The sequence below is a fragment of the Carcharhinus amblyrhynchos genome, unplaced genomic scaffold (assembly GCF_965287045.1).
Source record: "Carcharhinus amblyrhynchos unplaced genomic scaffold, sCarAmb.v2.hapA chromosome_314, whole genome shotgun sequence".
Classification (NCBI taxonomy): domain Eukaryota; kingdom Metazoa; phylum Chordata; class Chondrichthyes; order Carcharhiniformes; family Carcharhinidae; genus Carcharhinus; species Carcharhinus amblyrhynchos.
The window spans coordinates 136,664-151,513 of NW_027650054.1; the positions used below are offsets into that span (position 1 = coordinate 136,664).

At 49.9% G+C, this 14,850-nt stretch overlaps 1 protein-coding gene across 1 annotated transcript in view; it reads left to right on the forward strand.

The window, feature by feature from the left end:
* The window catches only part of LOC145339072 (von Willebrand factor A domain-containing protein 5A-like), a gene marked incomplete at its 3' end in the record, with an annotated part of 69,313 nt that overhangs the window by 23,365 nt on the left and 31,098 nt on the right, over positions 1-14,850 (forward strand). The window contains exons 7-8 of the mRNA XM_080183494.1: positions 8,558-8,727; positions 9,615-9,703. Coding sequence (XP_080039620.1) covers positions 8,558-8,727; positions 9,615-9,703 — 259 coding nt within the window. The remainder of the gene's footprint in view (positions 1-8,557; positions 8,728-9,614; positions 9,704-14,850) is intronic.

Sequence of the window (14,850 nt, forward strand, 5' to 3'; positions counted from 1 at the left end):
ATAGGACCTCCCCTCCATACCAGGCAACATCCTGGTAAACCTCCTCTGCACCCTCTCCAAAGCCTCCACATCCTTCCTGTAATGTGGGGACCAGAACTGCACACAGTACTCCAAGTGCGGCCGCACCAGAGTTGTGTACAGTTGCAACATGACGCTGCGACTCCTAAATTCAATCCCCCTACCAATAAACGCCAAGACACCGTACGCCTTCTTAACAACCCTATCTACTTGATTCCCAACTTTCAGGGATCTATGTACACATACACCTAGATCCCTCTGCTCCTCCACACTATTCAAAGTCCTCCCGTTAGCCCTATACTCGACACATCTGTTATTCCTACCGAAATGAATTACCTCACACTTCTCTGCATTAAACTCCATCCGCCACCTCGTGGCCCAGCTCTGCAGTACACAAAACGGTTAGAAATTGTTTGCCCACAGTGGAACATTGAAGTTATGAAGAGAGGTTGGATAGCCTTGGGTTGTTTTCGGTGAAGCAGAGAAGACTGAGGGGGAGATGTGCAAGATTATGAGGGACATGGACAGAGTGGATAAGGAGCATCCGTTCCCCTTAGTTGAAGGGAACGCGTTTGGCCGAGTGGTATTTCCACTGGGCCTTTAATCCAGGGCGTTGATCCGGGGACCTGTGTTCGAATCCCACCATGGACAGGTGGTGGAATTTAAATTCAATAAAGAATGTCTGGAATTAAGAATCTACTGATGACGGTGAAACCATTGTCTGAAAAACCCATCTGGTTCACTAATGTACCTTTAGGGAAGGAAATCTGCCGTCCTTACCCGGTCTGGCCTACATGTGACTCCAGAACCACCGCAACCGCCCTCCAACAGACAACTAGGAGTAGGCAATAAATGCTGGCCCAGCCAGTGAAGCCCACACCCCATGGAAGAATCATAGAATCTTCCGCGCAGAAGGAGGCCATTCGGCCCATCGAGTGTGCACTGACCACAATCCCACCCAGACCCTATTCCCATAACCTCATGCATTTACCCTAGCTAATCCCCCTGACACTAATGGACAATTTACCACGGCCAATCCACCTAATCCGCACGTCTTTCGGACTGTGGGAGGAAACCGGAGCACCCAGAGGAAACCCGCGCAGACATAATAACGTAAGAAATAGGAGCAGGAGTAGGCCATCTAGCCCTTCGAGCCTGCCCCGCCATTCAATAAGATCATGGCTGATCTGTCGCGGCTCAGTTCCACTTTCCCGCCCTCTCCCCATAACCCTTAATCCCCTCTCCTATCAAAAACCCATCAACCCGCGTCTTAAAAATATTTAGCGAGGCAGCCTCCACCACTTCAACGGGCAGAGAATTCCAGAGATTCACCACCCTTTGAGTGAAGAAGTTCCTCCTCAACTCCGTTCTAAACCGCTCCCCCTTTATCTTGAGGCTGTGCCCCCTAGTCCTACTGTCTATTTTGAGCGGGAAGAGTCTCTCCACCTCTATCCTATCCATCCCATTCATCATCTTATACGTCTCAATGAGATCTCCCCTCATTCTTCTAAACTCTAACGAGTACAAGACTAGTTTATTCAGCCTCTCCTCATAGCTCAACCCCCTCAACTCCGGTATCAGCCTAGTAAACCTCCTCTGCACTCCTTCCAAGGCCAAAATACCTTTGCGCAGGTGCGGCGCCCAAAACTGCACACAGTACTCCAGCTGCGGCCTCACCAATGCCCTATACAGCTGCAGCAGGACCTCCCTACTTTTATATTCAATCCCCCTCGCTATGAAGGCCAGCATCCCATTCGCCTTCCTGACCACCTGCTGCACCTGTAGGCTGGGTTTTTGCGACTGATGCACAAGGACCCCCAGGTCCCTCTGCACCGTAGCATGCTGCAGCTTTTCATAAGAACATAAGAACATAAGAAATAGGAGCAGGAGTAGGCCATCTAGCCCTTCGAGCCTGCCCCGCCATTCAATAAGATCATGGCTGATCTGTCGCGGCTCAGTTCCACTTTCCCGCCCTCTCCCCATAACCCTTAATCCCCTCTCTTATCAAAAACCCATCAACCTGCGTCTTAAAAATATTTAGCGAGGCAGCCTCCACCACTTCAACAGGCAGAGAATTCCAGAGATTCACCACCCTTTGAGTGAAGAAGTTCCTCCTCAACTCCGTTCTAAACCGCTCCCCCTTTATCTTGAGGCTGTGCCCTCTAGTCCTACTGTCCTTTCTGAGCGGGAAGAGTCTCTCCACCTCTATCCTATCCATCCCATTCATCATTTTATACGTCTCAATGAGATCTCCCCTCATTCTTCTAAACTCTAACGAGTACAAGCCTAGTTTATTCAGCCTCTCCTCATAGCTCAACCCCCTCAACTCCGGTATCAGCCTAGTAAACCTCCTCTGCACTCCTTCCAAGGCCAAAATATCTTTGCGCAGGTGCGGCGCCCAAAACTGCACACAGTACTCCAGCTGCGGCCTCACCAATGCCCTATACAGCTGCAGCAAGACCTCCCTACTTTTATATTCAATCCCCCTCGCTATGAAGGCCAGCATCCCATTCACCTTCCTGACCACCTGCTGCACCTGCAAGCTGGGTTTTTGCGACTCATGCACAAGGACCCCGAGGTCCCTCTGCACCGTCGCCTGCTGCAGTTTTTCGCCCCGTAAGTAATAGTCCTTCCTACCATTATTCCTACCAAAGTGGACCGCCTCACACTTGCCAACATTAAATTCCATTTGCCATTTCCTGGCCCATTCGCCCAGCCTATCTAGATCCTTCTGCAGACTCTCCACACCCTCCGCACAATTTTCGCCCTTTAAATAGTAATCCCCCAGTACTATTATTTCTGCCAAAGTGGATAACCTCACACTTGCTAACATTATACTCCATCTGCCAGGTCGTCGCCCACTCGCTCAGCCTATCCAGATCCCTCTGCAGACATTCCACACCCTCCACACAATTTGCTTTTCCACTCATCTTCGTGTTATCAGCAAATTTGTCACCCTACACTCAGCCCCCTCCTCCAGATCATCTGTATAAATGGTAAATAGCTGAGGCCCCAGCACCGACCCCTGGGGCACTCCGCTAGTCACCAACCGCCAATCCGAATAGCACCCATTGATACCAACTCTCTGCTTCCTATTAGACAACCAATCCTCTATCCACGCTAACACCCTACCCCCAACTCCATGCCCCCTAACCTTCTGTAACAACCTTTTGTGAGGCATGGGGAGAGCTAGCAAACTCCACACAAACAGTGACCCGAGCTGGTAATTGAACCCGGGTCCCTGGCACTGTGGGCAGCAATGCTAACCATTGTGCCACTGTGCCATCCTGAGAAAGTTTTTAAAGACACAGGTTCAAAGCGAGGGGCAGGAGGTTTCAGGGGGGAACGTGAGGAGAAACCTTTTTTAACCCAGAGGCTGGTGACGGTCTGGAGTGCGCTGCCTGGGAGAGTGGTGGAGGCAGGATTGGTCACATCCTTTAAAAAAGTACCTGGATGCGTACTTGGCACGCCATAACATCCAGGGCTATGGGCCGACTGCTGGTGAATGGGAATGTCATGGGCAGCACAGTGGGTTAGCGCTGCTGCTTCACCACCCCAGAGACCCGGGTTCGATTCCCGGCTCGGGTCACTGTCTGTGTGGGGTCCGCACGTTCTCCTCGTGTCTGCGTGGGTTTCCTCCGGGTGCTCCGGTTTCCTCCCACAGTCGGAAAGATGTGCGGGTTAGGCTGATTGGCTGTGCTAAAATTGTGCCGTTGTGTCCTGAAATGTGAAGGTTAGAGGGATTAGTGGGTAAAATATGTAGGGATATGGGGGTAGGGCCTGGGTGAGATTGTGGTCGGTGCAGACTTGATGGGCCAAGTGGACTCTTTCAGCACTGTAGGATTTCTATGATGTGCTTCTAATGTATGAATGCAGACTCAATGGGCCGAAGGGTCTCTTCTGCATGGTGTGATTCTATGCAAACTCAAAATTCTGGATAAACACAACACATTGTGCATCATCTGTGGAGAGGAAGCTCCCATTTCGAACCCAACTGAACCTTCACATATAACCAGTTCCCAAGAAGAGACATATCGGACTCGAAAGGTGAACTCTGCTTCTTTCTCCGTAGATGGTGCTAGCCCTGCTCGATGGCACCATGCTGCCTGACAGCGCCAGGGACCTGGGACCAATTCCATCCTCGGGAGGACTGTGTGGAGGTTGCACATTTTCCCCGTGTCTGCGTAGAGTTCTTCCGGCTGCGCTGGTTTCCTCCCAGACTCCAAGAAAACATGCAGGTTAGGTGGATCGGCCATGCTAAATTGTCCCTTAGTGTCCAAAGATGTGCAGGTTAGGGTGGATTGGCCATGCTAAATTGTCCCTTAGTGTCCAAAGGTGTGCAGGTTAGGTGGATTGGCCATGCTAAATTGTCCCTTAGTGTCCAAAGATGTGCAGGTTAGGTGGATTGGCCATGCTAAATTGTCCCTTAGTGTCCAAAGGTGTGCAGGTTAGGTGGATTGGCCATGCTAAATTGTCCCTTAGTGTCCAAAGATGTGCAGGTTAGGTGGACTGGCCATGCTAAATTGTCCCTTAGTGTCCAAAGATGTACAGATTAGGTGGATTGGCCATGCTAAATTGTCCCTTAGTGTCCAAAGATGTGTAGGTTAGGTGGGTTGGCCATGCTAAATTGTCCCTTAGTGTCCAAAGATGTACAGGTTAGGTGGATTGGCCATGCTAATTTGCCCCTCAATGTCCAAAGATGTGCCGGTTAGGTGAATTGGCCATGCTAAATGTGTAAGTTTTGAGGTTGGGTGGGTCTGCTGAAGATGCTGTATCAGAGAGTTGGTGCAGACTCGATGAGTTGAATGGCCTCCTGCTCTGTAGGGAGCTTCTAACATCCGCAGTGTCTTTGGTTCTATTGTTACGTTGGAGCTATACAGAGAGGCCGGGTTGGTGATGGGATTGGACTGGGGCCAGATGGAAGAATGGGGCGGGATAGAGGAACTGGTTGCAGGTATTTGCTGGAGGCAGACTTTGGGTTAGGGACAGGATGTGCTGTTGTTGGGCATTGAGACAGCGTGGGTTGGCATTTGGTCAGAGGGAGAGGTTGGGTTCGGAACTGGTTGCCTTGATGTTGAATGGGTGCAGACATTAATCGCAATGCCTGTACGTGATGGAAGAATGATAGAACATAGAACACTACAGCACAAACAGGCCCTTCAGCCCACAAGTTGCACCGATCACATCAACACCTACCAATCCATAGACCTATCTATAATCCCCAATCCCATTAAATCCCATATACTCATCCAGAAGTCTTTTAAAAGACCCCAGCGAGTTCGCCTCCACCACCACTGACGGCAGCCGATTCCATTCACTCACCACCCTCTGAGTGAAAAACTTACCCCTAACATCACCTCTGTACTTGCTCCCCTGCACCTTAAACCTGTGTCCTCTCGTAGCGACCATTTCAACCCGGGGAAATAGCCTCTGAGAATCCACCCTATCTATTCCTCTCAACATTTTATAAACCTCTACCAGGTCGCCTCTCAACCTTCGTCTCTCCAGGGAGGAGAGTCCCAGCTCTCTCAACCTATCTTCATAAGGCATGCCTCCCAATCCAGGCAACATCCTTGTAAATCTCCTCTGTACCCTTTCAATAGCTTCTACGTCCTTCCTATAGTGAGGCGACCAGAACTGCGCACAGTACTCCAAATGAGGCCTGACAAGGGACTTATAAAGTTGCAGCATTACCTCCTGACTCCTAAACTCAATCCCTCGATTAATGAAGGCCAGTACACCATACACCTTCTTGACCACATCCTCCACCTGCAAGGCCGATTTAAGAGTCCTGTGGACCCGGACCCCAAGATCCTTCTGCTCTTCAACACTGCTAAGACTCCTGCCCTTGATAGTGTACTCGTTCATCCCATTGGTCCTGCCAAAATGGACCACTACACACTTATCCACGTTGAAGTCCATCTGCCACTTCTCCGCCCAGTCTTGCATCCTATTTATGTCCTGCTGCAACTTCTGACATCCTTCCAGACCATCCACAACACCACCGACCTTCGTGTCATCGGCGAACTTACTAACCTATCCCTCCACTTCCTCGTCTGGGTCATTTATGAAAATGACAAACAGCAAGGGTCCTAGAACAGATCCCTGGGGCACTCCACTGGTGGCTGACCTCCATGCAGAAAAAGACCCATCCACAACCACTCTCTGCCTTCTGCAGGCAAGCCAGTTCTGGATCCACAAGGCCAAAGCCCCTTGGATCCCATGCCCTCTCTCCTTCTCAAGAAGTCTTGCATGGGGGACCTTATCAAACGCTTTGCTGAAGTCCATGTACACCACATCCACTGCTCTTCCTTCATCAATGTGTTCAGTCACATTTTCGAAGAACTCAACTAGGCTCGTAAGGCACGACCTGCCCTTGACAAAACCATGCTGACTATTTCTGATCATGCTAAACCTCTCCAAATGCTCATAAATCTTGTCCCTCAGAAGCCTCTCCATCAGCTTACCAACCACTGAGGTCAGACTCACCGGTCGGTAATTTCCCGGGCTATCTCTGTTCCCTTTCTTGAAAATAGGAACCACATCCGCAATCCTCCAATCCTCCGGAACCTCTCCTGTCTCCATCGACGACGCAAAGATCATCGCCAGGGGCTCTGCAATCACTTCCCTCGCCTCCCACAGTAACCTGGGGTACATCCCATCTGGTCCTGGCGACTTACCTATCTTGATAGAATTCAAAAGTTCTAACACATCCTCTTCCTTAATATCCACATACTCAATCTTTTCCATCTGCTGCATTCCTGTAGCAAAATCTCCCAGATCAGTTTCCACCGTGAATACTGAGGCAAAGTACTCATTAAGCACCTCTGCCATTTCTTCTGGCTCCACACAGACCTTTCCCCCTTCACCTTTTATCGGTGCTATCCCTTCTCTTCTCATCCTTTTACTTTTCACATATTTGTAGAAGGCCTTGGGATTCTCCTTAATCTTACCCGCCAAGGCCTTCTCATGACCCCTTCTGGCACTCCTAATTTCCCTTTTAAGCTCCTTTCTACAATCCTTATACTCCTCTAGATCCTTAACATCTCCTAGATCCCTGAACCTTTTGTACACCTTCCTTTTCTTCCTGACTAGGTTCACCACAGCCTTCGTGCACCACGGTTCCCGCGACCTACCAAAACCTCCTTGTCTCATCGGAACGTTGTCATTGCAGGGCTCCAGACAAACATTCCTTGAATATCCGCCACCTTCCTTCAGTACTTTTCCCCAAGAATGCCTCCTTCCAGTTTATTTGTCCAATTAACTTCCTGACGTCTTCATATTTCCCCTTACTCCAGACAAACACCTTCCTAGCCTGCCTGATCCTATCTCGTTCCAATGCAATTGGGAAGGAGATAGAATTATGATCACCATTCCCAAGATAGAGATGTTTCTCCTTGATCTTCATGTTTATCCTCCATCCACCTCAATGGAGACACAAACTCATTTCCCCAACGCCAGCTGCCACGGATGCAGCTCGATGGCACAGTCGTTCACATGGCTGCCTCACAGGCAGGTTAGGTGGATTGGCTATGCAGAAATGTCCTTCAGTGTTCAAAAGAGGTGCAATTTAGCATGTCCAATCCACCTAACCTGCACATCTTTGGAGACTAGGGGACAATTTAGCATGGCCAATCCACCTAACCTGCACATCTTTGGACACTAAGGGACAGTTTAGCATGGCCAATCCACCTAACCTGCACATCTTTGGACACTAAGGGACAATTTAGCATGGCCAATCCACCTAACCTACACATCTTTGGACACTAGGGGACAATTTAGCATGGCCAATCCACCTAACCTGCACATCTTTGGACACTAAGGGACAGTTTAGCATGGCCAATCCACCTAACCTGCACATCTTTGGACACTAAGGGACAATTTAGCATGGCCAATCCAACTAACCTGCACATCTTTGGACACTAAGGGACAATTTAGCACAGCCAATCCACCTAACCTGCACATTTCTTAGACTATGGGAAGAAACTGGAGCACCTGGAGGAAACCCATGCAGACATGGGGAGAATGTGCAGCCTTGATGGGTGAAGTGGCCTCCTTCTGCACTGCAGGGATTCTAAGATTCTATTGGAAGTTGCTCCAATAACCATCACCAGTCTGTAACCAGGCAAATAACCATGTAATTACCAAGGGCTGCACTTGCTGATAAGGGGTGGGCGGTTGGGGGGGGGGGGTGGGCAGTTGGGTTTGAGGGGGGTTGGGGGGGATTGTTGGGGGAGTTGGGGGGATTGGAGGGGGGTGGGGGGGGTTGGGGTTGGGGGGATTGGAAGGGGGTGGGGGGGGTTGGGGTTGGGGGGATTGGAAGGGGGTGGGGGGGGTTGGGGTTGGGGGGATTGGAAGGGGGTGGGGGGGTTGGGGTTGGGGGGATTGGAGGGGGGTGGGGGGGTTGGGGTTGGGGGGATTGGAGGGGGTGTGGTTGGGGGGGGTTGTTGGGGGGCGCGGTTGGGTTGGGGAGAGGCTTGTGCGGGAGTTGGGCAGACCGAGATTCTTCAGCTCTGCTCCTGTTCCGTCTTTTACCCAGGGACCCTGATGGGAGACCCGGCTGTCATGGTCAACATCTATCCCCACTTTCCTGAGACACCTTCCCAGGCTACCTGCGGCGAGTTCATCTTCCTCATGGACCGTTCTGGAAGCATGGGCTGCGCGATGTCTGACAGCTGTGAGGGGCCCACTCGCATCCAAAGTGCCAAGGTAATCAATCAACGTGAGATTGGGGGGGCGGGGCGGGGTGCGGGGAGGATTCGGGGGGGGCGGGGGGGTGGGGAGCCAGTCAGGTAATTCAGATATTTGAATTGATTTGATGTATTATTGTCACATGTACTGGGATACAGTGAAAGGTATTGTTTCTTGTGGACTATACAGGCAAAGCAGACTGTTCGTAGAGAGCACGGCACGGTGGCACAGCGGTTAGCACTGCTGCTTCACAGCTCCAGGGTCCTGGGTTCGATTCCCGGCTCGGGTCACTGCCTGTGTGGAGTTTGCACATTCTCCCCGTGTCTGCGTGGGTTTCCTCCGGGTGCTCTGGTTCCCTCCCACAGTCCAAAGATGTGCAGGTTAGGTGGATTGGCCATGCTAAATTGTCCCTTAGTGTCCAAAGATGTGCGGGTTAGGTGGATTGGCCGTGCTAAATTGCCCCTTAGTGTCCAAAGATGTGCGGGTTAGGTGGATTGGCCATGCTAAATTGCCCCTTAGTGTCCAAAGATGTGCAGGTTAGGTGGATTGGCCATGCTAAATTGCCCCTTAGTGTCCAAAGATGTGCAGGTTAGGTGGATTGGCCATGCTAAATTGTCCCTTAGTGTCCAAAGATGTGCAGGTTAGGTGGATTGGCCATGCTAAATTGTCCCTTAGTGTCCAAAGATGTGCAGGTTAGGTGGATTGGCCATGCTAAATTCTAGGGGATTTTCACCGTAACTTCTTACTGTAACTTACACAGTAACAAATAAGCCTACTTATGACACTAGTAAGTTAAATAAATAAATAAACCCTCATTGAGTGACAAGGTGAAATGCACTGGATCCCTGTGGAGGTCCAGGAACTTTGACGAGAAGCACTGATTAACCGGAACTTTCCTCCTACAGGATACCCTTCTGCTGCTCCTGAAGAGCCTTCCCATGGGATGTTACTTCAACATTTATGGATTCGGGAGCACGTTCGAGTCTTTCTTCCCGTAAGTGGCTATTTAAGAAAGGAAATCAGGGCAGGCGCGCAACTTGACTTTAGCACAGGGTGCAGTTACCCTCCCTGGACGTGACCTTTCACCCTTTGCGGCCTGGGCTCAAAGTTGACCATCAGACAGAGAGAGAGGCTTCAAAAACCAAACTGCATAGAAGAGACCTTTGGCCCATCAAGTCCGCACTGCTGAGAGGAACGGAGAGATCTTGGGGTTCACGTCCACAGATCCCTGAAGGTTGCCACTCAAGCGGATAGAGCCGTGAAGAAGACGTATAGTGTATAAGCGTTTATTAACAGAGGGTTTGAGTTTAAGAGCCGTGGGGTTATGCGGCAACTATACCGGACCTTGGTGAGACCACATTTGGAATATTGTGTTCAGTTCTGGTCACCTCACTACAAGAAGGTTGAGCTATGAGGAGAGGCTGAATAAACTGGGCTTGTACTCGTTAGAGTTTAGAAGAATGAGGGGAGATCTCATTGAGACGTATAAGATGATGAATGGGATGGATAGGATAGAGGTGGAAAGACTCTTCCCGCTCAAAAAAGACAATAGGACTAGGGGGCACAGCCTCAAGATAAAAGGGGGGTGGTTTAGAACGGAGTTGAGGAGGAACTTCTTCACTCAAAGGGTGGTGAATCTCTGGAATTCTCTGCCCGTTGAAGTGGTGGAGGCTGCCTCGCTAAATATTTTTAAGACGCGGGTTGATGGGTTTTTGATAGGAGAGGGGATTAAGGGTTATGGGGAGAGGGCGGGAAAGTGGAACTGAGCAGCGACAGATCAGCCATGATCTTATTGAATGGCGGGGCAGGCTCGAAGGGCTGGATGGCCTACTCCTGCTCCTATTTCTTATGTTCTTATGTTCTTATGAAACAGAGAGTGCGGGGAGATTTACCAGGATGCTGTCTGGTTTGGAGGGTAGGTCTTACGTGGAAAGGTTGAGGGAGTTGGGGCTTTTCTCTTTAGAGCGGAGGAGGATGAGAGGCGACTTAATAGAGATGAGAAGTCTCTTAATAGAGTCTCTTAATAGAAGTCTGAAGTCTCTTAATAGAGACTTAATAAGATGATGAGAGGGATTGATAGAGTGGACGTGCAGAGACTATTTCCTCAGGTGGATGTAGCTGCTACTAGGGGGCATAACAAAGAACAACCCAGCACGGGAAACAGGCCCTTCGGCCCAACGAGCCCGCGCCGCCATCTTAACAAAGCATTTTCCTACACCTACCTTGCCCCGTGTGTATGCTAATTGTAACCAGATTCAGGGGAGAATAGTGTAGGGTCAATTTGGTACACCAATCAGCCTAAAAGCACATCTTTGGGGTGTGGGAGGAAACCGGAGCACCCGGAGGAAACCCACGCAACCACAGGGAGAATGCGCAAACTCCCACAGACACTGGCCCAAATCCATGTATCTGCACAGCAAACAGTGATAGTCACTGAGCTGTTGTGGTGCCCATCCGCTGGTCCAGGTTTAAGCACACAACACGACGCAAAGTGCTAGGCCACTCTCGAAACATCCAAGAGCAGCCCACGCACGACCCACCGTGTGCATACCCCTCGTTTGACAACAAGGTGGACCGACACACCTACGGATTAAAAGAGACAAAACATTAACATGTATTACATTCCCAGTATTGTCCCGAGGTTCTGACCCTTTTTAAAACCGTCGCCTATAACCCTCCATCCCTGTGTCACTCATGTGCCTATCTAAGTAAACCTTAAACAAGTCCAGCGTGCCTGCCTCCACCACCTTACTTGGTAGCGCATTCCATACCCCACGACCCTCTGTGTGAGAAACCTCCCTCTAGTATCCAAATTATACTTCTCCCCCCTCACCCTTAGCTCGTGACCCCTTGTGATATTTGTCTCCAATCTAGGAAAAAGCCTGCTACTGTTGACTCTATCTATACCTTTCATTATTTTATACACCTCTATCAGACGCCCCCTTAATCTCCGTCTTTCTAGGGAGAAAAGCCCCAGTTTACTCAATCTTTCCTCATACCCCAGTCCTTCCATACCAGGCAGCATCCTGGTAAACCTCCTCTGCACTCTCTCCAGGGTCTCCACGTCCTTCCGGTAGTAAGGTGACCAGAACTGGACGCAGTGCTCCAAATGCGGCCTAACCAACGTTCTGTGCAACTGAAGCATTAGACGACAGCTCTTATACTCTATACCCCTTCCTATAAAGGCTAGCATTCCATAAGCTTTCTTCGCAACCTTCTCCACCTGGGTTGCCACCTTCAGAGACTTGTGCACTTGCACTCCCAGGTCCCTCTGCATTTCTATACTCTTAATTGGCCTACCTTTTATCATGTAACTCCTCCTTGTATTATTCCTTCCAAAATGCATCACCTCGCATTTGTCAGGACTAAATGCCATCTGTCATCTATCTGCCCAGCATACTAGCCTATCTATATCCTGCTGTGTCACCTGACAATCTTCCTCACTATCCGCCAATCCTGCCATCTTGGTGTCATCTGCAAATTTGCTGATCACACCACATACACCCTCTTCCAAGTCGTTTATATATATCACAAAGAGAAGAGGTCCCAGCACTGAGCCCTGCGGCACACCACTGGTGACAGACCTCCAGCTTGAAAAGGACCCTTCCACCACTACTCTCTGTCTCCTGTTGCCTAGCCAGTTTGCAATCCACCTAGATACCTGTCCCTGTATCCCATGTGCCTTAATCTTTTCTACCAGCCTACCGTGAGGGACTTTGTCAAACGCCTTACTGAAATCCATATAGATGACATCAACGGCTTGTCCTTCGTCAACCGTTTTTGTCACCTCCTCAAAAAATTCTACCAGATTCGTAAGGCAAGACCTCCCCTGAACAAAGCCATGTTGCGTATCCCTAATAAGATCGCAACGCTCCAAATACTTATACATCCTATGCCTAACAATTTTCTCCAACAACTTTCCTACCACCGATGTCAAACTCACTGGCCTATAATTACCAGGGTCATACCTACTGCCCTTTTTAAACAGCGGTACCACATTGGCTACCCTCCAGTCCTCTGGGACCTCACCTGTGTCCAAAGAAGAGACAAAGATTTGCGACAGAGGCCCAGCAATTTCATCTTTCACCTCCCTAAGCAGCCTGGGATAAATACCATCAGGCCCCGGAACTTTATCAGTTTTTATGCTACCTAAAAACCCTAACACTTCCTCCCTCATAATGGATATCTCCTTCAACTGATCTACAGCTCCCTCCAAGACATTACAAGACACCAAGCCCCTCTCCTTCGTGAATACCGACGCAAAGTATTCATTCAGGATCTCCCCCATTCCCTCAGACTCAATGCATAGTTCGCCTCCTTTGTCCCTAAGAGGACCTATTTTCCCTCTAACCACTCTCTTGTTCCTCATATAAGAGTAAAATGCCTTTGGATTTTCCTCAACCATAAGGTTCGTGGTGGGAGATATAGGAGGGGTGTCCGAGGTAGACTCTTCACTCAGAGAGTGGTTGGGGTGTGGAATGCACTGCCTGCTGTGATAGTGGAGTCGGACACTTTAGGAACTTTCAAGTGGTTATTGGATAGGCACATGGAGCACTCCAGAATGGTAGGGAGTGGGATGGCTTGATCTCTGGATTGGACATAGCTCGGAACAACATTGAGGGCCGAAGGGTCTGTACTGTGGCGTACTTCTCTATGTTTCTATGGTGCATCAGAAACACCCGACCTCCCACCTAATCCCACCTGCCATCAGTTGACCCATAAATGTGATGACGTGCCAAGTACTTTCTAAAGGATGTGAGGCATCCCGCCCCCACCGTCCTCCCAGGCAGCGCATGCCAGACCGTCACCACCCTCTGGGTAAAAAAGTTTATCCTCACATCCCCCCTAAACTTCCCACCCCTCACCTGGAACCGGTGTCCCCTCGTAACTAACCCTTCAACTAATCATAGAATCCCTACAGTGCAGGAGGAGGCCATTCAGCCCATCGAGCCTGCACCAACCACAATCTCACCCAGGCCCTATCCACGTAACCCCAACATATTTACCCCACTAATCCTCCTAACATTAAAGAACAATTTAGCACGGCCAATCAACCTAACCCGCGCATTTTTGGACTGTGGGAGGAAACCGGAGCACCCCGGAGGAAACCCACGCAGACACGGGGAGAATGTGCAAACTCCACACAGACAGTGACCCGAGCCCGGGAATCGAACGCGGGTCCCTGGTGGTAAGGGGAACAGATGCTCCCTATCCCACCCTGTCCACGCCCCTCCCAGTCTTGAACACCTCAATCAGGTCCCCCCGCCCCCCTCAGTCTTCTCATCTCCAACGAAAACAACCAACCCTATCCAACCTCTCTTCGAAACTTAAATATTCCATCCCAGGTAGCATCCTGGTGAGTCTCCTCTGCAATCCCTCCTGTGCATTCACATCCTTCCTATAATGTGTTGACCAGAACTGCACACAGTTCTCCAGCCGTGGCCTCACCAATGTTCTGTACAACTCCATCGTGACCTCTCTGCTTTCGTGATCCGTGCTTCGACCGATAAAGGCAAGCGCCCCACGTGCCTTCTTCACCACCCCGAACATGTCCTTCTGTCTTCAGAGATCTACGGACAAACACGTTAAGGTCCCCTTGTTAAGGGGGGGTAGTTATAGGACAGATGTCAGGGGTAGGTTCTTTACCCAGAGGGTGGTGAGGGACTGGAATGCCCTGCCTGCTGCAGTTGTAAATGCGCCTAGTTTGGGGGCGTTTAAGAGATTGGTGGATAGGTTTATGGACGAAAAGGGATTGGTTTAGATTAGTGGGTCAATGTTTTTTTTTAAAAATAAGACTGGTCGGCGCAACATTGTGGGCCGAAGGGCCTGTTCCGCGCTGTAATGTTCTATGTTCTATGTTGTTCCACTGAATGTCCTGGTGTCCTACCATTCATTGAGTACTTTCTTGTTAAATTACTCTTCCAAACAGTATCACCTCACGCCTTTGCAAAGAAAACGAAAACTAGAAGCAGGAGTAGGCCATTCAGCCCTTCGAGCCTGCTCCGCCATTCATTTTGATCATGGCTGATCATCCAATTCAATATCCTGATCCCCTCAATCCCTTTAGCCCCAAGAGCTATATCCAATTTCTTGTTGAAATCAAACAATGTTTTGGCCTCAATTTCTTTCTGTGGGAGTGAA